Source organism: Gopherus evgoodei, chromosome 8 (genome assembly GCF_007399415.2).
Source record: "Gopherus evgoodei ecotype Sinaloan lineage chromosome 8, rGopEvg1_v1.p, whole genome shotgun sequence".
NCBI classification, from domain to species: domain Eukaryota; kingdom Metazoa; phylum Chordata; order Testudines; family Testudinidae; genus Gopherus; species Gopherus evgoodei.
The window spans coordinates 89,739,805-89,766,012 of NC_044329.1; the positions used below are offsets into that span (position 1 = coordinate 89,739,805).

Here is a 26,208-nt window from a genome sequence, read left to right on the forward strand (position 1 = left end):
GAGAAGCATTTGAACCAGCAGTTCTGTTTCACTCAATCAGTTGTATGTAACTGATTGTGTTTTGCTTCTGATTTTCACTGAATATGATAAAGAGCTATGTATGTGTGCTACTGCCATTTGCTGGAGAGAATTAGCACTGTTCAGCTGTGTGTCATAAGCCCTGTACCGCTAGCTAATAGCTAATGGATATCTTTCTGCAAATCAGGTAGTAGGGGCCTGAGTTTTTGAGATGGGAGGCTCAGGGTTCTATCCTTCCTGCAGCTGTGAAGGTTTGCATGGCTGCAGTGACACTGTCCTAGCTGACCACGGTTATGTTACAGCACCTGCAGGATGCTGCGCTGGGGGTGAGGACAAGCATGATTTTTGTGGATATCAGCAGGTGGAATTTCACAACATAATGGTCTTTAATGCAGATGAGAGGCATAGAGCCTGATCTCACAGGATCCATAGTTTTGGCACATATGCAGACAAAATGGAGGTCACTGGACGCAGACTGTCAATAAAGCATTAACCCCATTCTCTCCCCAATTACAGAGACTTTTCACTTTACCTCAAAGCGGCATCATGGTTTCCCCTTCAGTCTCACCTTTTTCCTCAATGGGATACAGATGGACAGGCTGAGCTCCTGCTGCGAATACAAGCATCGGAAGGGTGTGAGATTGGGAGGCAAGCATGGATACTTTGGCTTTGTGAATGTGGATAGAGCATCTCCTTGCTATAGGTATGCTCACAAGTGTTTAGACCACAAAACTTTCCCCGCTTTTTTAAAGCATCTATCAAACATTTCACCCATTGCTCTCTCCAGAGCCCAGGCCACATCTCAGATGAATGGGGATCTATTGCCTCCCATGTCTTGAAACCAGTTATATCATCTGAATATTGGATCTACTCTTGCAATCTTCCCATAGGCAATCTCCTATTGAAGTCAGTTGATTTTTTTTACATTGTCCCCATTATGACAGTTCTCAGGGTCCCCAGGACTGAGTCACCATGTTACCTCCCATGCCTCCAGTGTGAGGAGACTTGCTTGTGTTGAACTGGGTATCTGTTCCTTGACACCACAAGCCTTCTCCTCTGGGCTACGCCAGTCCTCACTTTGCCATGCAGGTTAACAGTTGGTGTACCCCAGTCCCTGAGCCCCTTTGCAGCATTCCCCTGTAGTATCCAGCCCCCTTGCCACTCACAGAAATACCAAGGTTGGTTGTCCCCAAGGGAACAGTGTACACATCAGCTTGTAGGATTCAACTCAGGATCAGCTTCTTGCTTAATACCACAGCATTGATAATGAAAACAACAAGAAGTTTATTATCAAAGATTCAAGAGACTGTGAGTAAGGATAATGGAAACGAGGGTTTACCTATAAAATAAAACCATCACACACTTTCTAGAGGTTAAACTTAACTAGTAGATTAACCTCCTGTTTAATGAAGTTCATCTCACCCGAAGCCTTTTGCAGCGTGTTCAACCCAGGCTGGTGGGGCTCCTGTTTTCATGAATGTCTACACACTGCCCGTTCGGAGGATCTTCTTTGTTCCTCAAATATAGTTCAGCAAACCTTTTGAAGTTTATCTCAAGATAAAGTTCTTTTCCTCTGCTGTGTGTTCTTCCTTGTTGACTTCACATCTTTCTGTTGACTTTGTATGTAAATACCCTCCAATGTGTTAGCTTACCATGCTTAATTTACACACCAACAGAAAGACAGGTGAATAAACATTTTTTGACTGGCAAGAAACCTGTTTTTTCACCTCTGCTGTGATACAGAATCTAAATATATTTTCAGTATTCCCACATAGCTCTTTACATAGTAACTGTCCACACATTTCACAACAATATTAACAATGTGTGTGACCCTGACTTTCATTTAAGACCTCACATGACATTCTTTGTTGAACCAGAATGCACAGACCAGAATCAGGATATTCTTTTAACCCCCTTTCCTAGTTGATACTGAGGGGTTTTGGGGTTACAACCATGTTTTCTGTTTTCAATATGCCAGAGAGTTTTGAACTGAAGATGTATAGCTACATCAGAGCATTTGTCAGGGGGAAGTTGGAATATATGTTTGCATGGGAAGGAGCAAAAAGGGCCTTTTGTCAACCAGAGAGGCATAGAAGGTGGTTTGGCGTTGTTGGATAAGTATGTCAGCTGGATGTTTAGGCTAAAAATGATAAGCAGTGACGTAGTTTAATGGTGCCATTGTTACTTATCTGTAGGTTCCAGAGTTAACAATCCATTCCTCTCAGTGAGTCATTCCTGTCTCTCAGACCTATTGTTGACTCAGGCAGACATCACTAAATCAGTTTACACTCAGTTGTATTCTTAAGGTTTTTCTAGGCCAACATGCAAGCTAGATACATAATTAAAACAACAAGAACAAAATCTTAGATGCAGGAGCACAACTCTGCCTCAGCATTTGAAGTCCACAGTAATTTCCCTGGCTGCAGAGTAGCCAATATAGGACATTGCCCAGGACGCAGAAAACAAATATGAGCACAACAGAGCATTTTGTTTGTTCATGGCCAAAGACAATGCCATGATCAACAGCTGCAGCGCATGCCAAGAAGTTTCAGTTTTAATTAAAAAAAAAAATCTTCTGGATTTTCAAGGCAGTGTCACACAATAGAACTGCTGCTGCCACGTATAATTATTATTCTTTTCATAATATATTTTTAAAACAACAATAAGCAGTTGGATGCAGTGGGGGAAGCGGAGAGAGGGGAACCCCCCATAGAGCCAAACTAACTTTTTAGATAAACACTAAATTCTGAGGAAAAATTCCATGTCTTTCCACTTCAGACTAACATTTACATGATTTATGTAAATGTTCTGCTATAGTTCCCGTGACAAGGTTTTCTGAGGAGTGAAAAGCAGCTGAATTAGGATGGAGGTACTGTTTCAGTAAATAGCCAAACTAGCTCAAATCTCAGCCTTTCTGTGTGCACATGTGTGTGGCAAGAAAGTGAATTCTTTTTATCTAAAATGATATGAGCCTGGAGAAATGGTGCAGATTCATTCATATTGGAAAAAACCCAATGATTAATGAAATTCTTCTTTCTTCCACCAGCCCACCCAAATCTAGCTATTGACCTAAAGATGCCCGTTTGTAGGTTCCTTTCCCAGCAGTTACAGCTGTATTTTCATGTCCCCAACAAGTCACATCCCATAAAGTCCTGCTTTACCCTTGTACGTTTAGAGGGGCAAAATTGTGAGCACAAATAATTTTGGGCGTGATTTTGTGTCCACAGATGTCATGCTCAGTGAAGTTTCCCATTGATTTCCATGGGTTTTCAGTCAAGCCCTGAGTGACTTTGCCCCTGATTCCACAATAGGTTCTGCCTGGATGCTGGGGTTAATCTATGCAGAGCTCACTGTAAACTTGAAGCCCTAGATAGCTGGGCACATGCACATAGGAACTCCAATATCTCAATGACCTTTAGGAAACTATGGGCACTAATAATGGAGAGGACAGAATGCCTAACACAATTATTCGCACCTACATTTTGTGTTCACAAAATTGGAAGTCAGTTTCTGAAATTCTAGCCTTGGAAGTCTCTAGGATATCTCACGGCAGGTTAGAAGCAGCGGTAGAAAGGGTTAGCATGAGGGATTGCTGTATGAAAGCTTTATGTAAGAAGAGCTGTTGGAGAGGTCATAGTGTTCTAGGAAGGGAATGAAAGGTATAGGAAGGGGTTCATGGCTATGGGGAGAACTGCTGAGAGTAAGGGAGAGGGATCAGCTCTAGAAGAGTTGTCTTGAGGAAAGAAAAAGGAATAAGCAGAGTGGGGTTTTCATTCTTCACTAGGCCTTGGCACTGAGCCTCTGGGTAATGTCTACACTACAGTGGCACAGCTACAGCACTGTGCCATTGTGGTGATGTAATGTAGGTACTTGCTACAGTGACAGGTTTTTTTTCCATTTTTGTAGTTAATCCGCCTGCTTGAGACGTGGTAGCTAAGTTGACCGAAGAATTGCTTGCAGCCTCTGTACTGGGCCTTGGTCAGCTTAACTGCATCTCTCAGGGGTGTGAATTCTTTTCACACCCTTAAATGATGTAGCTAGTTTGATCTATGTTTTATGTGTAGATCAGGCCCCAAAATATCCCCAGGATCCATATTATGTTGTGCAAAATTTCCTGTATTGTACCAGAATTCTGAAGCAAACGCCATCTGCTATGAACTAAGAAATCTTTCAATATGTGGGAGGCAGGTGAGGAAGCAGGGTTGGTTGGTGGAGGTTAAAGCAGCATTAAGAATTGTTTAAAAAAAAAACTAGCGGGAGGGAGAAAAAGAGGAATTGGGCTTGGTCTACACTTAAGTTATATTGGCATAGCTGCAATGTTCAGAGGTGTTAAGGAGGGAAGCAAGTAGGGAGCGTTCTGTCTCTCAGCAGCATGGTCCCAGATCTCTGTTCAGCCCATTGCTAGTTGGCCAAAGTGCACCTATAAAGATGCAATTTGGGGCTTGTCTACCCAGCAAGTAGCTGTACGGCAAGCCAGGGTGTGAATCTACAGCAACATGACAATAACATGCTGTGTGGACACTGCCGCAGTGCAGTGAAAGTCCTGGAGAGTAGCTCAGTGCAGTAGCAGTACTGATGCAGTACTGTATGGGAGAGCAGGACCAGGATTTGCTTCAAAGGGTTTTTTAACCCTTTGGATTCAAAAGTGCTTTACAGAAGAGGGTAAATGTTATTGTCCCATATTTAGAGGTGGTGAACCTGAGGCACAGGACAATGTATTTAATTTTATTTTTAACTCACTAGGCATATGGCAGGTTATGGAAGGACAAATGTGTAGTTTCCAAGTTTCTCGTGTTGTTTTTGTTAGGTGTATTATTGCAATGGGCCTGGACAAAAAACCCTCTCCTCCAAAGAAAAAGATGAAGGAAGACTATGGAGAAAAGCAAGAGGATTCCATGAAGGATGAAGAGAACAATGAGCCAAGTGAGGGCAGCATTGAGCAAGAGGTGACCAAACACTCGACAGTTGAAATTTCATCAGCTCACGGAGAGGGTCAGGAGCCTGCAGAGGACAGCGTGGAAATTGGAGAGGAGGAAAGAGAAGAAGAAACACAAGAAGGACCTGAGGATGAGTCTGAAGATGACCAGGAAACTGCTAGTAAAGATGGTACAGTATGAAAAAGCCCTGTTAAGGAACACAAATGGGGAGGCAGAATTGTCTAATGGTTGAGGGCATAGCACTGCTAGTCAGGAGACCTGGGCTCTATTCCCAGCTCCCAGCCTATGTCTAGCTTGTCCGTTTGGACAGGATGATTTTACGGCAAGGATTGACTCTTGCAGTGTGTTTGTGCCTCGCACCAAGGGTCTTGATGCACTCCCTGTGGTTCTGGGCTACAGAAAGTAACAACAGCAAATATGATTTCAAAATCTTTCATAATCTAAGTTTAAGGTTTTGTTTACACTGTGACTTTAGCAACCAGTGTAAGTGCATTGATACAGACAGTTTACTCTGGCAAAGTAGGAATTGCCCCACTCCAGATTACTCTGGTAATGAAGGACAGAGATTTAAGAAGTGTGTGTGTGTGTGTGTGTGTGTGTGTGTGTGTGTGTGTGTGTGTGTGTGTGTGTGTGTGTGTGTGAGAGTGAGGGGGGGGGCAGCAGGGAGGAGAGAGAGAGAGAGAAAGCATAGGCAGTGCAGGTAACAATGCCTATAGTTAAGGTTGAAGGAGCCATGGGATATATAGGAGCTGAGTGGGAGAAAGGGACAGAAAATGTGGGGGGTTAGGAGGGAGACAGAAGACAGTGGAGATGCAACAGAGGGGGAGGGGAACCAGAGCTGATGATGGAAGGGAACAGAGAGGGAGCTGGGTTGTATGTAGACACAGAGGAGGAGGTGGGGTAGCAGCTAAGGGGTGGGAGATGGTGGAGGATAGGAGCAGAACAGGGGGTGGTGGTCAGGAGCTGAGGCTTGAGATGGGTGCATACGAGCAGAATGGGGACGTGGCAGGAGTGGAGGGGTTAGAGGGTTAATAAAAGGATGGGGTGGGGGCAGGAGTGGAGGTTTTGGGGGTGTATAGAAGGATGGGGCAGGAGTGGAGGGGCTATAGGAGGTGGGGGAAGGGGCAGGAGTGGAGAGGCTGGGGGTTTATAGAAGGCTGGGGGTTTATAGAAGGTTGGGGCAGGGGCAGGAGTGGTGGGATTGGGGGTTTATAGAAGGATGGAGGGGCAGGAGCGGAGGTTGGGGGTTAATAGAAGGATGGTGAGGGTGTGGAGGAGTTGGGGATTATAGAAGGATGGGGAAGGGGTTGGGAATTTATAGAAGGATGGAGGGGGCAGGAGTGGAGGGGTTGGGGGTTATAGGATGGGGAAGGGAGGGGTTGGAGTTATAGAAGGATTGAGGGGCAGGAGTGGATGGGCTGGGTGTTTGTAGAAGGATGGAGGGGGCATGGAGGAGTTGGGGGTTATAGAGGGATGGGGTGGATGGGTTGGGGGTTTGTAGAAGGATGGAGGGGGCGTGGAGGAGTTGGGGGTTATAGAGGGGTGAGGTGGAGGAGTTGGGGGCTTATAGAAGGATAGAGGGGGCAGGAGTGGAGGGGTTGGGGGTTTATAGAAGGATGGGGCAGGAGCGGAGGGGCTGGGGGTTTATAGAAGGATGGCGAGGGGCTGGGACTTTATAGAAGGCTGGGGAGGGGCCAGGAGCAGTGGGTCTGTGGGTTATAGAAGGATGGGGAGGGGGGGGAGGGGTTGGGGGCAGGAGTGGAGGATCTATCTGCAGTAGATTATAATTTTGAGTTGCAGAGTTCATTCATTCTTTGCATTTGTGATCAGCATCTGACTTTCAGGGTCATTCTTGTTCTGCTTAGATTTATAGTATCTCTTTCTAAGGTCAAATCTAACACAGAAGTTTATGTCTTGAATACAGTATATCCTCATTCTATCATTGCTACTGGGGCTATAGCACTAAAAGCTGCCTATGTGGAGTGAAATAAATCTGTTCACCTCTTGGTTAGAGTCCTTTCTTGTTTTTAAGCTGGCAGTTTTCTTGTACCATATAACCACCAATGCCTTTTCCATCTTTTGTTTGGCATGTGCATATCTACCTATCTGTCAATACAAAAATTGTTAGCATCTCCTGTTTATTCATTTACTTATTTAAGAGAAGACTTTTTTCATAATATATCATATTATTTCTCCATAAATCTTTTCCCACTTTCTACTCCTGTCCTCACTTTCATGAGTTTTCTGTACCCACACAAAACTTTCTCATTCGGCACTAGGAATACGTTTTTGTGATTAGCCAGGCCTTTTTCCCTTCAGGGGATGGACACCTCTCTGGCAATTACTGAGAAGGCTTGCCACCTCAGAGGCAGCTGGGATTTCAATTGAATGTAGAAAATAAATTTGCTCATTGTCTTAATTCTCATTGTGGAGTAATTGTTTATTTGCCTAATTGGTTCCACATCAGATACTCTTCCTTTCTGTCTTTGGCATTTTGTCACTTCAACAAGAAAAAGAGGTGAACAATTAAATTTGAAAGGTGAGAAATTATCGCCCCAAGGGACAGCTGGAGCGTGTCTGATATGACAATTTTCTTTCATGATAGAGTTTTGTTGCCTCTCTGCAGACTGTGCAACAAATTAATGGTTGCAAAGTAAATATTTTATTGTGAAAGGGATTTAGGTATGTTCTAGTTTGTGGGAATATAATTAGTCTGTTTCTGGGTGGAGCGGAGAACATTTTCTGATACACACATGATTTCAATTTTGAATTACATATAAAGCCCTGATGTTATCAAATGTTCCTAATCAAATTCTCAGTAAGAGACTTCGGTTTAAATCCTGTACACACTGAAGTCAGAATGGGAGTTTTGCCAATAGAATGGAGCTAAGAATTCATCCTGTAACCAAATGAATATTTTAGAAGAACCATGCAATAATCACAGTATTCATCTGCAGTGTCCTTTGGCTGAGTCTGAATAATTTAATTTATTTTGTAGGACACTCCTCTGTTAATTAGCCTTGTCAGTCCACCTTTCCCTTACTTCCCATTATATAAAAAACTTGCTGCAAGGAAAATTAATTTAAGCAATGGATAAACCATCAGAAGGACAATATGTTCTGTGGGATCTCTTCCCTTTATATGTTATTCCTGCTTTTGTCTATCCGACCTACCTTTGTTGATTTTATTCTTTACACTTGAATGACACCTGCTAGATCATTGAGTAGCTTTGTTCCATTTCTGTTACTCTAGATTTAAAGAAAATGATTTGTTTTTTTGAGGTAATGTACTTTTGCAATCCCTCCTGTGGCCAAATATATTCACTTGTTGTAAAAAGAAGTGAGGAAATGCAAAGAGAAAAGAGGATTAATGGAGTTAACCTCTCTCTGGTTAATAAGAACTTTAAGTAGTTATGAATTCCATTTTCTGTCTCATGCTAGAGGTCTTCTTTTATTTCAGAGTATGGTGAAGATTTTGAAGCAGATGAAGAGAAATCAGATGAGAAAGTTAATGAAGAAGGACAGGCCGATGATCAAATGAATGGAATGTCAAAGTCACCCTCAGATGATGAAAAAGATAATTTAGACCATGAAAAGGAGAGTAAAAGCTCATCACAGAAGGCGCTGCAGGCCTCTGACAGCGAGAAAGATGAAAGTGATGGATACTCAAACAGTGACTCAGAGGAAGATAAACAAGGTTAGTTATTTTTTTCTTACCTTGGTGCAGGATACTTGACCCGATCTGTGTTTTACATTTTATGTATGCCCTATTGTGTACATCTAGCCTGCATTTATGTTGAGCTACACATTACACTGTCATGAAAGTGACACTTAGGGCATCATCCATCACAAAATTTCCTTGGCACAATCCTTGGCACAGAAAGCTATGGATCCAGTCTCCCCCGCCTGTTTGCCAGGCTGTCCACAGGTAGTCTAGCTCTGCAACAGCATGCTGTGGAGCTAACCAGAAGTGAAGAACACACGCCGACTCTCTTCCATTTTAGTTGCAATATTCCTGATTCTCAAGACCCTTCGTCTCTCCCCGCTCCATCCATTCAGTTAATCCAGCTCTGGTCTGCAATAATATTACTGCACAGCCATGGACGAGTAGAAAGAAAGAAGGGCATGTTATTAGCCACGTCACAGCATTGTAACACTTTACACTGCCATAGTGCCTTTCATCTGAGAATCTCAAATGTTAATTATACCCAGCGATATTCCTCTGATGTATTTAACAGGTAAGAGACATAGAAGAATCACTTCACACCCCATGTAGAAATACAGTCATCTCTGGAATGCAATGCAACAACTCATAGCAATGTTGCAGAACAGTTCAGGATCAGAAATGAAGATGTAGCTACTAGGGGAATTTAGGGAGGAATTTTGGCAAACTAAATCTTTGGAGGCAGATCTTCAGCTTGTGTAAATGTTCATATCTCCATTGACTTCAGTGGACCTATGGCAATTTACATCAACTTGGAATCTGTTCTTTTAGCTGTAATTTGGCCAGCAGACCTTGGTCCAAGACTCCCACTCTTATGAGGTGTGTGTATGGTGACCAGCTGTCCCAGTTTTATAGGGACAGTCAAAATTTTTGGGTCTTTTTCTTATTAAGGTTCCTATTGCCCCCCACTCCGTCCCGATTTTTCACACTTGCTGTCTGGTCACCCTAGGTGTGTGTAGTCTTTAACACATCAGGTGTTTTTCCATATGACCGTCCTTATATGTGAGCTATTTGCTCAAGTTAAATGTAAACATTACTTTCATGTTTGTATTTCTATGTGAAATAGGCAAAGATAAAGCAGCTCTTGGGGAAAAAATTGCAGCTTTCTACAGAAAGACTAAAAATCTTCAGACACTCAAACCAGGTTTGAAACATGTTTGCATATAAAAATCACCACAATGATCAGAAAGAATCTTAATTTTTCATTTCTCTAATGATTATCAGGAATAATTTATTTACTGATTCCTGGACAATTAGTACACTTTTAAAAATGATTTTCTGCTTATTAGTATCTTGCCTAATCAGCTTTCTTGTGAACAAATTAGTTGCTTCTTGAGCTGCATCAATTTTGTTATGGTCAGGAGAGAGAGAGAATGTAAAGATAGCTAACATAACAGTGAGAGTCCTTGGTTCTTCCTAAATTAATATACTTCTTATTTGACTATTAAATACTACAACACTGATAACGTAGTGTAGTTAAGGTGTAGTGAGGTGTTTCCATTAACTTTGTTTCATGCCACCATTTGAAATACAATAGAACCTCAAAGATACAAACACCAGAGTTAGGGACTGGCCCCTCAACTTGACACCATGTGAAACCAGAAGTAACCAATCAGGCAGCAGCAGAGCCAAAAAAAATGCAAATACTGTACTGTTCCTGTATTGTATCTTAAAGGTAGGCACATCTGAACTGCCTGTCTCTCCCCCCCCACACCCCAGGGTCAGCCACTCAGCAAGACGCTGAGACTGCCAGCCCAAAGCAGCGGGCCTTCCCTCCATCCTGGGAGGAGTGATACACTGTTTTCTCTCTCTCTCTCTCTCACACTCAGCTCTCATGCTGGAGCTGAGTAGGGAGCTCAGCTGCTGCTGAAGCCTGGCCTGGAGTGTTAGCTCCTGGATCTGGAGCCTGAACTGGGCTTTGTTCAGCGTTATGAACATTTCAGAGTTACAGACGACCTCCATTCCCGAGATGTTTGTAACTCTGAGGTTCTACTGTATATTAATACACACTGTTTGTGAGTTGTGCACATGGGTAAGGCATGGTATGGCCATTCAGAAATGCCTGACATTCTTTTATAATTGACAAAATGCTTTCAAAAGTATGTGCACTGTAATTCTCACATTCCATCCCTTAAACTCTTTTAATTTGCTTTGCTTTAATTGCAGTTTTTAATTAAACTGGGTAAATTCTATCATTTAGTAGCAGAAATTGTATTTCCTGGAAAACTCCCAGCATCATGCAAATAAATAGACACACTGAATTTTTCCCAAGATCAACTTTCAAATCAGTTGCTTTTTAAATGTAGCTTCTTACTGATTTTGTGGGCTAGTAATTGATCTCTTCCTCATGCAACCCTAATGAGAAATTATTTTTGGCAGAATGATCACACTAATCAGATAGCTATGAGACTCTTTACTGAAGTGCAGTTAGTGGGTTTGCTTTTGTTCTTCGTGGATAGTACTCACATTGCATGAACCATAGCTCAGAGAGTCAATATTTCTTTCTCTGTGGTTAAAAAAAATAAAGAGAAAAGGCTATTAGGATGCCATTAGAAACATGAAGACTGGTCAAGAAAGATGCATGTTTAGCACCATCGTAATGGAGGGGGTTAGAAATATTTGTGAGAGAGCCTTATTTTCTGGCCATTGGTTGGTGCTGTAAATGCTTTTCAAGCTCTAGCTCGCCTCTCCCTGTCGACATGGAAGTGCTTGTCGACAAGATTTACGGTTGCACTGGCATTTGTATACTGAGGGTGGAAAGTCTGAAAGAGTCCTGTAGTTTTTATTTAGCAGCAGTCAATAGAGGGCTGTAGCACTGCACTTGGGTACAGCTAGAGATGGACCCAAACTGGAACAATGAATCCAAAAGCTCTTGGATTTCTAGCGGGTCTGGATTTGAATTCTTTGATCCAAAGCCAAAGTCTTTTGGTTCTGGCTGCAATGCATTCAAAGTCTCTGGAGAATGACTGGTCTCCTTAAAGAGATTTCTCCCATTCAAGATGGCAGAAATAACCAGAAATGAGTTTGTCTTATGAGATTTTCATCATTGTGGGCTAGAATCTCACAAAAACAGCTTGTGAGATTTCACCACCATTGAACCCAAACTCAGTGTTCTTTCAAACATTTCTTTCTACTTAGAACTAAAAGTCTACCACAGGAAAGATTTATCTGCTCCTAGCATCCGTTTACTTTATTGGCATCATAATCCTTAGCCATTTTTATCTACCTCCAGTGTGCTGAGCACAGGGTTTTGTTCTTAGAGAGCCAGCTAGCAATAGCTCATTCAAGCAGGGCTCTTTTGCTATTGAAGTGAAAAGCTGTGTTTATTGAAAATGAATGCTGAAAAAGAGGCAGCTTTTCAATGGACAAGATTCTGGTTCAACAATACGAAACAGAAGATGACATTGTGGCAGTGGAATTCAAGCCATCAGTAAATCCTTTCCATTGCACATGATTAACTATCTAGTTATTCATTCTTTGGCTAGGCTTAGTTTTGCCTAGATGACACATGCTCCTTGAGGGCAAGAAGTTACAAAATATGTTACAAAACTGTGAAAAGTATGGAAAATTTGAACTGTTGGCTAACAATTGAAGCTGATGCATTTGTTAAATACCCATGCTGGGTGACACAAGTGTAAGATACAGTAGTGTGAGACTGGTAAGAAAAGAAGAATCTAGCTTAGGAATGGTGGATGAGATTTGTTTTTAATCATCAGAAAAGAGTGACAGCTTTTCTTATTGTGTTTTTGTTAATCATCCCAGGCACTGACTCACCTGTTGAGAGTGTATTGTGATTGTCAGCAATGAATGATGGGCAGGAAAGCAGACTGTAAACAGACAATTCACTAGGATACTGCTTGTGATCAGTGTAGATGACCACTGCTAAAAATGATTGGCGCAAGAGCTGTGAAGTGAAAACCAAAAAAATCCACATTCATTTAAAAAAATATGTTTAAAGAAGAGGCTTTATAAGCTAGTGGAAGAAAATCCACTTTTTTGTAGTTAGTTATGAGACATACTGAGTCAAATTCTGCTCTCAATTACATCCATACAATTCTGTTCGAGGTCGCAGTGAGGATTTTTTTTAATATATATTTGCCATCTTGGCAATCATGGACTCATATAAAGCAGAGAAGAAAAGTATCTATTTTATATCCTGTTCCTCTCAAATATTAATGCAGGATTTGTTTCCTGCAGCACTGTAGCAATGCTCTTGTTTGTAGGGATTGAATGCAGTACCTTTTGATCTAAAAGCACGGGCATCTACTTCTTTAGTTAAGGGGTTGTCATAAATGTACAGTTAAGGGTTAATTCCTCTTTTACCTGTAAAGGGTTAAGAAGCTCCCATAACCTAGCTGACACCTGACCACAAGGACTAATAAAGGGACAAGATACTTTAAAATCTGGAAGGGGGAAAATGTCTTTTGTGTGTGCTATATGTCTGCTTTTGCTGGAGACAGAAAAAGAAGGAGCCACTCCCATAAAGTAGTGAGTATTTAGAGAAGGAATGTATTAGATTACTTTTATTTTCTTGTTTGTGAGTTCTTTTGCAACTAAGAGGGAGGATAAATTTGGGTTCTTTGTGTAACTTTAAAATTTTGTGCAGAGAGAAACCCTCTGTGTTTGGATTCTGATTATCTGTGAGATTATCTTTCATTCTAATCTTACAGAGGTACTCCTTTTACCATTTTTCTTTAATTAAAATTCTTCTTTTAAGAACCTGCTTGATTATTTCATTGTTTTAAGATCCAAGGGTTTAGATCTATGTTCACCAGGACTAAGTGGTGATGGGATATTCTCAAGCCTTCCTGGGGAAAGGAGTGTAGCGGTTTGAGGAGGATTATTCTCAAGCCTGCCCAAGAAAGGGGGGTTAGGGACTTGGGAGATGTTTGGGGGAAGGCAGAGTTCCAAGTGGCTCTCCCTAAATATTTGGTTAACACTTAGTGGTGGCAGCGTACTGTTAACCCAAGCTGGTAAAAAGAAGCTTAGGGGGTCTTTCATGTGGGTCCCCACATCTGTACCCTAAATTTCAGAGTGGGGCGGGAACCTTGATAGGGGCCAAGTCAGTTAATTTGGGAACAGTAGTAGACTCCTAAGCCCTTTTATGTAGTCCCACCACTATAGGAGGATAGAGATCCACAATGGGTTAATGCAGGGTACAATTAGAGATGGGCAGGGAATGGTTTCCCCATCCTGTGAAAATGTTTCAGATTTCAAACATTTGCCTGTTCCACACTGGGACAAAAATCAGAGTGAATGAAAGAGAGAGCGAGAGACCAGAATAGTCAATAGTGTGTGGGTTAGGGCACCTTCTGAATCAGGCAGAGCAGGCACTTGAACTTGTTTTTCTCCCACAGGCCTGGATTAACCAGCATGCATTAAGTGCGCTCGCACTGGGCCTCCAGTCACCGGGGAGCCCCCTCCCTGACTAGGTACGGGCTGGCCGCCCTTCCCATTATGACGGAGGGACAGCTGGGCCAAATTGAGTGGTAGTGGGGGGGGACACTGAGGTTTTGACCCACCTGCATGCTGTAGTGAGAGTCAGTGGGCTGGAGCAAGCAGCCAGGCCAGCCATGAGGGGGCCTGAGCTGCTGTAGGATGTGTGCAGGGCAGGCTCGCTCTCTTACCCCCACCCCTTGAAACCCATACCTGTCTTCTTGGGGTAGGATCCAACCCCCTGTGGCACACACTGCTTGGAGGCAGCACCCAAATCCCCCCACCTTCCTCTGGATTTCTAAACCCCTAGGGGCAGGATATCTAGGATCACATCCTGCCCCATGCTATGGTCACTTCATGCCACCAGAGTGCTGCAAAGGGGATTGGAAATCCCCCCAAAATGGGCAGCTAAAGGTTTCCTTGCTCAGAGACAGTCCTTGGCAGGTGTAGAGATTTCACCATCTCCCAGCCCCCTCCAGTGTAGGTGGCATGGACAGAGCACTCTAGCATTCCAGAAATCCCGCTCTAACTTTCAACTGCCTTTGTTCTCCTGAGCTCTCAAGACCTGAGAATCAGGGCCCATGACTAGAACAAGTGCTATTCTCTACTCTTACATTAGAATTTTTTCAGGGTAGGGGAATATGTCTCTCTGTATTGGCTAAATTCTGTCATACTGGTGATGTGGGTGGAAGCCAAGTTTTCTTGCAGGGAGCTTCGCCCTCATTCTCTTTGTGCATTAATCATAGAATAATCAGGGTTGGAAGGGACGTCAGGAGGTCATCTAGTCCAACCCCCTGCTCAAAGCAGGACAAATCCCCAACTATTTTTTGTCCCCCATCTCTAAATGGCCTCCTCAAGGATTGAACTCACAACCCTGGGTTTAGTAGGCCAATGCTCAAGCCACTGGGCTATCCTGTGCAGAGTGCTGGTGCTGTTACTCCTGGAGCACGGAAGATGTGGGGCTGGTATGATGTCAAGCACCTTACAGCTCCAGTGGGGCATAGCTTTTAGGGCAGTGGTGTGGAGTGGGCAGCCTGCAGGCCACATGCGGCCCATCAGGGTAAGCTGATTGCGAGCCGCGAGACATTTTGCAGACGTTGACCATCCACAGGCACGGCCCCTCACAGCTCCCAGTGGCTGTGGTTTGCTGTTCCCGGCCAATGGGAGCCGCAGAAAGCTGCGGCTGCAAAATGTCTTGTGGCTCACAATCACTTACGCCGATGGGCTGCAGGTTGCTCACCATTGCTTTGGGGCCTCTCCAACACTCCTTGCAGACTGCAGGCGTGGGTGATGGGGTCGGGTCGGGGGCACCCAGAGAGCTCTTTCAAAATGGCACTAAGTGCTGAGTTCACTCTGCTAATGCCCCACCTTGAAACATTCTGCATGTTTGCAGGTATGGTGCTGTGTCCATTATGAATAATCACTGTCATCATTAATTAAACTTGGTACTGCTAGCCCATCTCCAGGAGTGGAGAGGGGTGTGTGTGGGAGAGGTAAGGAAGGAGAAACGTAATTTATTGAGCAGCAACGTGAGTTCTTCAGCTACATTATCTTTCAGCCACATGGTCACCTCCCACCCCCGATCTTCCTCTTGTGTTTAAAAATCCTGTTAACTCCTGAACAGGCAGGGCATTGCAACTGAGGGGGAGCTATCATGCCTCAGCATTTCTACTTTCACCCCCTGGCGTGGCATATGTAGACCGAACTATCATGGTTAAAATGTTGACACTATTGTTCAAACGGCTCCTGGAATCACACGGCACAGCATACTGTTCACTAACCCGAGAAATGTGGATATTTTGTGGGGCACGCTATTGGAGAACTCATAGTTCTGGTAAGTGGTTTACTTCCTCTTTGCTTCTAGATAAATGTGGAACATAACAGGGATGTGGGTCTTGTTCTGGAAACAATTGCTAGTGTTCTTAAACCAGTAGCCTATAGTAATTTGCTGAATTCATATTTAGGCACATAAATAAGTGACCTACTTTTCATAGGTGCTGAACACCTATAGATCCCATTAATTTCAGTGGGTGCTCTGAACCTTTCAAATCAGGCCACTGATTTAGGTCTCCAAATATGGAGTTAGGTGCCCAACTTTGAAAAGGTTATTTTAAAAGATCTTGAAAAGCTACATGTGCAGGGGAAAGAAGCTTGTCAAATGAAGTCTTATAGGTTTTCTCTGAGTGAATTTTTGCTATTTTGTTAATTTGAATGCAGACTTTGTATGACTAAGGTATGTGTTCAGGCTTGTTACATGGAATGGACTTTGGCCTAAACTAGTACTGTGACTCACTGGTCATTTTCAGGACAAGTTTCCTTTTTGGTAAAATCCTAATGGCAAAACTCTCATTACCATAACAAAACCACCAAGATCTGCAAATTACCCAGCTGGCTAGTTTACATAACCAAATTCTTTTATTACTTATTTTATTTTATTATCATCTTCCTTTCCCCTCCATCCTAACTACTGTGTGCAAAATTCATTTATGTCTTGAATTTATCTATGCCATGGTCCTGCAGACCCTTAGTCTCATTTTGTACTCAATGGGACTTCTCAATTGTTTAAAGTTACACACATGTGTGACTGTTAGCAGGATCAAGACCTTAGATTGCAAACTATTTGAGGCAGGGACTCTATATTTATAATCTGCCAACTCCTGTTGGGATCCCTGGGTGCTACTGTATTATGAGTAATGTATGATGATGATAATGGGACAAAGAATAATACAGGAGGATCAAATCTTATCTGATTTCATCTTATCTCTGCATTTATATTGCACTCATCACCATAGTGCCTGAATTCAACAGAATTGCATAGGTATATCTGAAGGCAGAATTTCACCCTGTGTGTAGAGATTTAAAAACATATCCCGATAACTGAGGAGCCTAAGTCCTTATTTTTGCATGTAGTGTTATGGGTTAGGCAGAAATAAAGCAAGTAAGAAAGACTTTGGCACTCAAATCCTTATGGCCCATAAGCCGATGAGTACATTGTAAAGAATCATTGGTCGGTGCTCCTGGAAAGAAACATACACTGCTTATCTAAATGTATGAGATATTTTTTCTCAACTGGCCTGTTTATGCTCTTGTTAGTGTCTTTAATAATTTTATAATGTTGCTAGGGAGCTGGGTGGCCATGGGGATTCAGAACTTTTTACCTCTAGGTTGCAGGTTCAGATCCAGTACAGACAGATAGCAACTGGAAGTCACTACCATGGGATTGGTGTTCTGTAGTGTGAAATGTCTCTCAGTAAAGGCACAAGCAGGCAGATTCCACATCACAACTGATACTAATTGTCATTTTTGCTGTCAATCTCAGTGAAGATGACAAAACTTGAATGGGCAGGTGATCTGAGCTAATACAGTGATGGCCTGTCTAGAACAGAGTTGAGGCACCCTGGAATTGCTCTGTGGGGATGTTTGTACTGTCCTGTATCTTCTCTATGATAAATAGAAGACTTTAGCCTCTCAGGCTGATAATCTGTCACCTTTAACAAGCATTATATTAATTTAGGACCACATTCCCCCCACAAATATACCCTCACAATTCTACTGAAGTTAATGGGAGTTATATCTGCATATCTGAAAGAAATTTTTAGCTCCTGTAAAAATATTATACTTCAGTTTAAAAAAAAAACCCCAAAAAACCACCTTCGGAATATTCATAACAGCGCATTTGGAAAGAATAATTAAAGATGTGAGCACAGTTGCCAGCTTTCACAGGGTAAATAAGCACCCCGACTTTCACAATAAGCCAAAAATAAAGCTAATCCTATTTCAAAACAAGGCCAAAACAAGCCAATCCCTAAGAACCCCAATGCTCTATGTGACTAGATCCCCCCCGGTGTGCACTCTGGGACTGTGGTGGGCCCGCTGTGTAGCCCTGACTCTCCCCCTGCCCTTGCCCCTGCTTGCCCCGCCTTCCCCCTGCTTGCTGGGAGCCGATCAAAAAAAAGAAGCAATGAGCTAGAAGCCAAAAACTAGCTGATGAGCAACTCACAAGCCAATTAAGCCAAAAACAAGCCCAATTTCTGCATTTTTTCCATGAGTTTGGCGTGTCTGGATGTGAGGGGTGCGAAAAAACCAGAACTACATTGTTAACAGCAAGGATTAATACTACATGGTGTTGATTCCTGGGTGGTTCACAAGAGATTTCTAATAGATCCACCAAGATGTTATGAATGTGCCGAAGAACTCTGACTGTTGAAACTTCTTGTCGAATGCAGCAGGAGTTTGTTGTCACCCCTTTCCAACTGCTTTCAGAGGTGGCCTTGGAAGCAGATCTCATGTACCACTGGTAGAGATTTCCTGTGGCATGGTTACATTATCCAAAATAAAATATGTTAAGTGGCTTTGATTAACTGTTTGTTGTTAGTTTCAGGTAATGGGCCTATCTGTATCATTACTGGGCATTTTGTGCCAGATCCTCAGCTGATCTAAAGCTGAACAACAGCACTTTACCCCAGATGAGGACCTGGCTCTTCTGGCACAGCTAGATGAACTGGTGCACAGTGAAGACAGATGCTTTATAGAAAAATATTAAAATGAAATTATGTTTACTGTTTGTAGATAGGAAGTCTGCATCCTCTCTCTCATCCAGCAGTACTCTGTATAGCAGTGAAGACGACTCTGAAGCTGAAAAGATGAAAGACCATGTTAAGGGCAATGAAAAGGAAGACATTGACGGGACAGCTACACGTGAGAAGTATGGCAATGAGACTTGGGAAAGCAAACCTGAGGAAAATCAGGAAATGGATGCAGTGGAGGAGGAAGAAATGGATGAAGCAGAAGAGACAAAAGCAGAGGCTGTGATGAGGGAAGAAATTGAGGTTCTTCATGGACATATGGAAATACATCATCAAAGCACAGATGAACTCAATGGGGAACTCAGACATGTAGGGTCAATAGAAAATAATGCAAGGGAAGAGGGGGAGAAGGATGGAAGCAACACGAGGGAAGATGGGGAGGAGGTTGTTCTAGTGCATTTGGAAGGCAGTACTATGGAAGCAGAGGCTACAAACAAGGATCCTCCTGAGGTTGATGAAGGAGGTGGTAAGTATAGTCTCTTGGTGGAGATGTGATGTGTCCAGTGCATGTAAGTGTTGTGTCATTTGCTCTTACCCTTAGTGACTGAGATGGCATTTTGATATAGCATGAGAAATTCAGTTATTGGACTATTCTTAGTGTACAATGTAAAACTGTTAGAATGTCATTTTGCTGTGTGTGCCAAATAACCACCAGTGATGTGCTGTAAGTTCAATGTTTGTTTGATTTTATGGGTTTTCCAATGTAAGGTTTGGCTATTCTTTTTTCATCTCTATCACTCGTTGGGGCAGTATGTGATAATAGATTTGTATTTTTTTTCATGGACCGCAATACCCTTAAGTTTGACATCTCATGTAATTTTATAAAGCTTAGTGCCCGTTTAGATCAGAAGCATAGGAAGTCCTAGAGAATTCATATGCCAGCTCAGATGAACTGGTTTGTCATTCTTATAATTCCAGTTTCCATAAGGACTCCTAAAAATCTCTTGTAAATCATGGTGCAGTGCATAGGCAACCAGACTGGGAGTCAACAGACATGGTTTCTGTCTCCGGCTCTGTCACTGACACACTGGCTCACCAGGAGTAAATCACTTAACCTCCCTGTGCCTCAGTTTGGCAGCTTGTAAAATGGGGATATTTGTGCTCCAATCTCACAGCTATTGAGGGATGTTTTGGGGGCTGGGCAAGGAGTATAGCTATACCCACATGAGTGAGGCTGTGCAGGATTGCATACTTGGGTGGGAAGAATATAAGTACTTGGTGTGGAATTTCATCTGGATAGCGGGGAGAGTATCCTGATAATACTGAGAATTTCAATGTAAAGTAATGAAGTGGCCTTCTTAGTGATGCAGATGTGAAGAAAGGGAGTCATAAGCCATGCTAGACAGTATTTCTGACTGTATTTCTACGGATGTCGATTTTGCAGTGGATTATGTAATGCTCTCATTTAGTTTTAATAGATTTTGTGGTTTGTTTCTATTGCTTTCTGCTCGAGTGCAGCATGTATCAAATAGCACCGTGTGTGTAAAGCAAACACTGTTGAACGCTATGCTGTATTGTTTGCAAGTCTCTTGGTGTTGGATTGCTTTGGATTGCACTGTGCTTTGGTTTTGCTATGTGATGCATTCAGAATTGAAGCAGAGGGAATAATTTATTATTCAGGGATTATATTGAATTATTTATAGGTGTGTGTTTCTTGAAATGTTCCTTTCACTTGCATAAGGCATCTCAGCTTAAGCAACTTCACCATTAGACTGTTACATAAGTATTAAGTGTGGTTGAAGATTGCTAATGATATCAATCATACAGGTAGGATGAAGTGCTGTAATTAAAAAAAAAAAAAAAAAAAAGAAAGGGAAGAAAGGGATAATCATATGTACTGAGCTAATGACCTGCCACAGTTTTGGCACAAAATAAGACCATTGTTCTTATTTGATCAAATTCCTGGGTGCTGACATTTAATGGTCATTTTATACTGTAGTTATAGATTTGAATGATCATCGCATTTGGGATGACTTCTCTCTTTAGGAGGCCCTATTTCAGTTGTCAGGATGAGTAAGTGACAGATGGGATAAGCGTAGTACAGATAAAAGAATGTATACTTCTCCATCAAATCTTACAGCATCTTTACTGCCTGGAGAATGTCTAAGACTCGGGCAGACTACGGAAAATGAGGACAAAACAAGGGCTATGTGGACAAAAATAAATAATCACTTAATCATAGAAGTTAGAGATAGGAAAGACCTAGTAGATCCCATCCCAGCCAGCTCCTGACCGGTACAGTATTGTCATGGTGAATTTGGGAGAAAATAAAGAAATTGTCAAGGAATGATATGTGAGTAATGAAAAAATAAGGGCAAGGACCTCTTTGAAAGGAAACTAACATTGTGAAAAAAGGATTTGATGAGTAGCACATGCCACATTGGGAATCAAACTTTCTTTAGGGCCTGATCCCACAATCAGCCCCTGCTCACTAATCTAGGAAATCTTGGACCAGTCCTAAAAATTGCTGATTGGCTTCCACTTTTGGAGCAAGCCAATGAGAGGTGAGCAGTTCAGCATCTTAAAGCAGTTGCAAAATTAGGCTCTTAGCTCTTTTATTTCCTTGTTAAACTTTCTGTTGCCACTGTCCTTCCTCCTATATCAAGTGTTTCTGCCCTGTTGCCTGGTAGCAGATCCAGTTACTGACTATGCTTCTGCTAACCAGTCTGGTTTTAGATGTTGCAGAAATATTAACCAGAGATGAATTTATATGTAAAGGAGACCATAAGTGAAAAAGCTTGTGTGGGCTTATTCAGTTGCCAGCTGAGGCTGGGGAAGGCACCATAAACGTGGGAATTAGGATTTTAGAAGGTATCTAAATACCTGCTGTGTATTTTCTGATCTTGTGGTGGACTTTGTGACAAGAGGGAGATGTCACTCATTCCAAGAGACAGAATTACTGTGCGCTGTATTTGCCATCCTGCTTGGGGCTCTGTGTTTTGACTGGCTGTCAATACTCCCTCTTGTCATATATGTAAACTGGGAAGAATGGAAACTGCCAGCTAATCAAATGGCAGGACTATAAGCAGGTCAAAGTAATAAGGTATGGACCATATTTAAGAAAACTTATGGGGCTTCAGTGAGCCTGAAGAAAATGCTGTCTATGCTTCTTTATTCTGATGCAGCAAAGGAGTCTCCTGGGGGTGAAGGTTTCTCCTCTTGTTTGCAGAGTTTAATCATCGTTGTTCTTTACTATTGATATTGCAATAGTACCCAGAGACCCTAGTCAGGACCCTGCCCTGAAGTGCTGAAGGGGGTCTGTATAGTGTCCAAATATCCAGGGAAGTGCAGTGGCTTCATGCTGGGGCCAGTACATTATTTAACCAGAACAAGAGTTGGTGGAGGTAAGGCCTGAGGAGAGAGAACAGAGAAGATGGAGAGAAGAAGCGGAGCAGGAAGGCCGAGGTGTGGGGAAGAGATGAGAAAAAAACAAGGAGGAGGAAGAAAAAATAATCATCTAATCACAGATTCAGAGACAGGAAGGACCTAGTAGGTTTCATCTGGTCCACCTCCCTGCCTGCATGGGATTGTCCTCTGCAGTATGGTTTGTTCAGGCTCCATTTAAAAGCCTTAAGTGAAGATGTCTCTCATCTCCCTTGGGAGGCTGTTGTGCAGCCTGAAACCGATCATGCTTGGAAAGCTTTCCCTGCCATTCAGACTAAATTTGTCTTTCCTTGATTTTGTCCTATTGCTCCTGGGAGCTAGGGATGCAGGGAACTGGAGGAGAAGGAGAGAAGGAAACAGTGTGGGGGAAGGAAAGGAAGGAAGACACTGAGAAGACTGTGGTGGGGAGGAGAAGCAGGAGATGTTGCAGATAAATGGCAGATAAAGGAATAATAAAAGGAAAATATAAAGGAAACAAAGTAGAATGGCAAGATATGGGGAGAGAATGGGGGAAACGAAGAATATAAGAATGGGGGGGGAGGAGGAGTTTGACTAGCAACCATCTTGTCCCTAATCTCCCCTGAAAATCAATTGGACATAAATGTGTCACCTTTAGTCCTTCCAATGGAGTCCCTCATTGCCATGTGTAATTCTGAAATACCAGGCATCTTAAGCCCCATTATATACACAGAAGGTTAAACAATGTTGGTGTTTATTCTCCAGTCTCAAAAGCATTAATAGCTGTTGTTTTCCCTGCATAGCTAGGAGGAACCTCTCCCTTCCATACACTCCCTCCTCCCAATGGTTTTATTTTTCTCACGGAGCATTTTCTTTGCATTTGCCATAACGCAGTAGCATTATCTGAAAGCAGGAAAGTTCGCTGTGTTGGTTTGGAAATGGGGCTAGATTGACAGAAATGCAGTGGTGGTAATACATCTCCCTTAATAAAAATTAAATGCAATATAACCATATTATATAACTCTTGAAATTGAAGCTATAATTGTAGCAACCTGCGTGGTATTTGGAAGGAAAAGCCCAGTTTGCAGGAAGGGAGAGTTTGGAGGAGGCACCAGGAAGTTAATTGTATACACGGCTAGAACCAATGCTAGCTGCCATTACAGCATCTCTGTAAATAGTTCTTTTAACAAAGAGCTAGTGTAGTTTTACAAGTATATTATCCTCTAATTTTATTCCTTAGCACCTGGTACATGCAACACTAATGGAAGGGATAGCACAACCTTAACTATAATGCTGCAAATGTAACAAGTAGATCTTGACTATGAAACAAAATCTTAAACATCATAGATGTTGCTTTTAGGGGGAGCAAATATTTCTCTGCCTATATATAGGGATTTACATTCATGTATGACCGTGCATCAAGATAAGACGATGTCTTCAGCCAATTTTACTACTGTGAGGAATTTAAAGAATCATCAGAACTGTATATGGAAACTTTAGTATGTAAAAATATGGTATAATTTTTTTGTAAAGTAGGCACAGGACAATAAAAGGTTTCTGTTCATCAGACAATTTTGTTGCTTGTTGCATGAAATGCATCTTAACAAAGGTAGTTTTGTGTCTTTGTGATGATTTTGTGGCTGATTTCTGCATGTATGTTTTTGTAGATCCTCCTGCATGAATTTTTATAATGGGTTGCCATTTGATTTTAATATACTTCAAAGCATTATTACTGGTGAAGGCTTACTACATTTTAATTAACCCTGCACTGATAATATGGCTCTCGTTAAGCCAATTTCAGACAACTGAATGATTCCCTTTTCCCTTAAGCTTTCGATTATTTTTCTTCCTTGCTCCTCGTTTAATAATTTTGTGATTTTTTTTAAGATTGCAAATCAGTCCAAGAGAAAATAGCAGAGGCAATTGAAAATGGTCATCGTTTGAGTTCTGAACCTGAGCCCAGTGATTCCAGTTCAGATGAAGAAGAGGAGAACTTAACAAGTATAGCTCATGATATAAAAGAAGGTGAGGTCAACTAATATGATCAGGTGCCTGGATTAAATTTCACTCTGCATTGAAAAGCCATTTATAGAACAGTTAGTTCCCTCCTTCACCTTCCTTTTCATACTGGCATCTCTGCCTTCTGTTTTCCTTTTCTTTCCTCCCCTGAATAAAATTGTTGCACTGATTAGTTAGCCTCTAAAGCTGTAAAGCTTGTAAAACTGATACCATTTAGGAGCTGACAGTGATTCTGGATAAAGAGTTGAGGCCATGAAAATGTGATTGCTAGTGGAGACTGCTTCAAAAAATAGGAATCTGGTAAGTTTCACTTTGCTTCCAGCCTGTCAACCTGTATGTTAATATGAGGCCTAGGGGGAAATGCAGTCTTAAGACAGGATGCTTCTATTTCTATGAATGGAAAAGGTATCACCGTTCACTGGAATGATCGTCAATATGAATGAAAGTGCCAGTGGTCTGAGTCCCAGCCTAGAGTTCAACAGACTATATTATGTCCCCAACTCACCTTCCTAGAGGTTGGCATTATTGACAGTAACACAACAAAACCTCAGTTGGACCTTGTCTTTTCCAAGGGTTTCCATCCAGGATTTTCTCTGGGCTCACCAGTTCCTGCTTGGAATCTTAATCCAGGAATTTAACATCAGAACCAAGGATTGCTGAAAGGAAGAGCCCAGCATTTTTATTCTGGGTTTTAGAGTCGGCCAAGTTATGTTTGTAACAAACTTTTTAATGAATGTAAGTGTTAAGGTTCTTCTTCAAAATAGAAGTGAGGTTCAGAGACACATAGTGGAAAAAAGAATAAGGCCATAAATTGTTTGACTTTAACTTCCCTGGTTGTATCTGATTATCACAGAATATATCACGGTGGCCTCTCAAATGCCTGGAATATTCTGTCCCCAAAGACAGAAAGAGTTCACTTGTAGAGTAATGATGCTGCAGTATCCTCTGGAATAGCAGAGTGCTTTGCATCAGATGAATGCTTGGACTGAGAGTTTGGAACCCACCATTTCTGGTGGATTCAATTTTCTTTTTCATTCACTAGGGCCAAAATTTTCAAAATTTTGGGTGCCAAGTTTCAGACACTTTAAAGGGAGCTTGATTTTCAGGAGGCTTAGGTTGGGCACCCAGAGATTGAGATACCCATAGGCACTAATGACTATTTGAAACCTTGGCCTAGATGTTTATCTAGCTTTATTACACAAGACATTGCTTTTAGGCATTAGCAAAATGCGGCTGGTTTGTGAGTAAAGCACATAGGCATAGACAACTTACTGTAACTGTGAAAAATAACACACATTTGGCTACTCAAATAAATATAGACAATGTTTCTGTTCTTTGTGATAGTACCTTTCTTTACTCCTGTTCTCCTCCTTCATGAATTACAGAAGCTTTCAGATTCCAAAATCTGTCAGGTTTGATTGTGTTGTTCTGTGAACTTTAAATATAATGGCACAGATGGATGCCATCAGCACTTCAGCTCCCAGAATTTTTGCTGCAGCCTGTTAAATTACACAGGCATATGGGCCAAAAATCACTATCTTTTTGTGGATTCTATGATGTTTTTTAAATTAACCTATAAATATAAGGCCCAGTTATTAAAAATAATTGCTAATGGATAGTGGGTGTCTGGCAAAATTGCCATGGAGTTTGTTTCCTTACAAACTACAGCCAGAATATCTCCAATTAAAGAACAAAAACTGTTTAACACATCAGTCTGTTGAAAGAGCATATGTTCATACCTGGATTTTTGTCCATTTCCTAACTCAATATAATATTAGTTGCTGGTTAGTTGTGTTGCCACCGGCAACAAAGGTGGTTTCAAAGAGCTGTATTGCTGCATTCAGACACTTCAGTTGTGCTTTGCAGCCTCTGCCAGGAAATAAAACATTCTCTGGGCCTGACTCTGTTCTCACAGCATGGAGAACAGAGTTGAAGTCAATGGAATGACACTGATGTAGACCAGCATGAGCTCAGAATCAGACCCTCAGGGTTTTATCCCAGTTGTACAAAGGAGCCATGTTTCAATATGAGATTGCTGTCAAACAGGTGACCAGACTGGAACAGGATCAGAACTAGAGACACTTTCTAGCCCTGACTTCGCCTACAGTGCACTTCACAGCTCGTTCGGTGGCCAGTGCTAAGATGAG

General features: G+C 42.0%; 1 protein-coding gene across 1 annotated transcript in view; it reads left to right on the top strand.

The window, feature by feature from the left end:
* The window catches only part of ERICH3 (glutamate rich 3), a 63,286-nt gene that overhangs the window by 28,262 nt on the left and 8,816 nt on the right, over positions 1 to 26,208 (top strand). Inside the window, 6 exon segments of the mRNA XM_030571895.1 lie at positions 535 to 721; positions 4,826 to 5,124; positions 8,415 to 8,651; positions 9,745 to 9,822; positions 18,684 to 19,166; positions 23,930 to 24,067. Coding sequence (XP_030427755.1) covers positions 535 to 721; positions 4,826 to 5,124; positions 8,415 to 8,651; positions 9,745 to 9,822; positions 18,684 to 19,166; positions 23,930 to 24,067 — 1,422 coding nt within the window.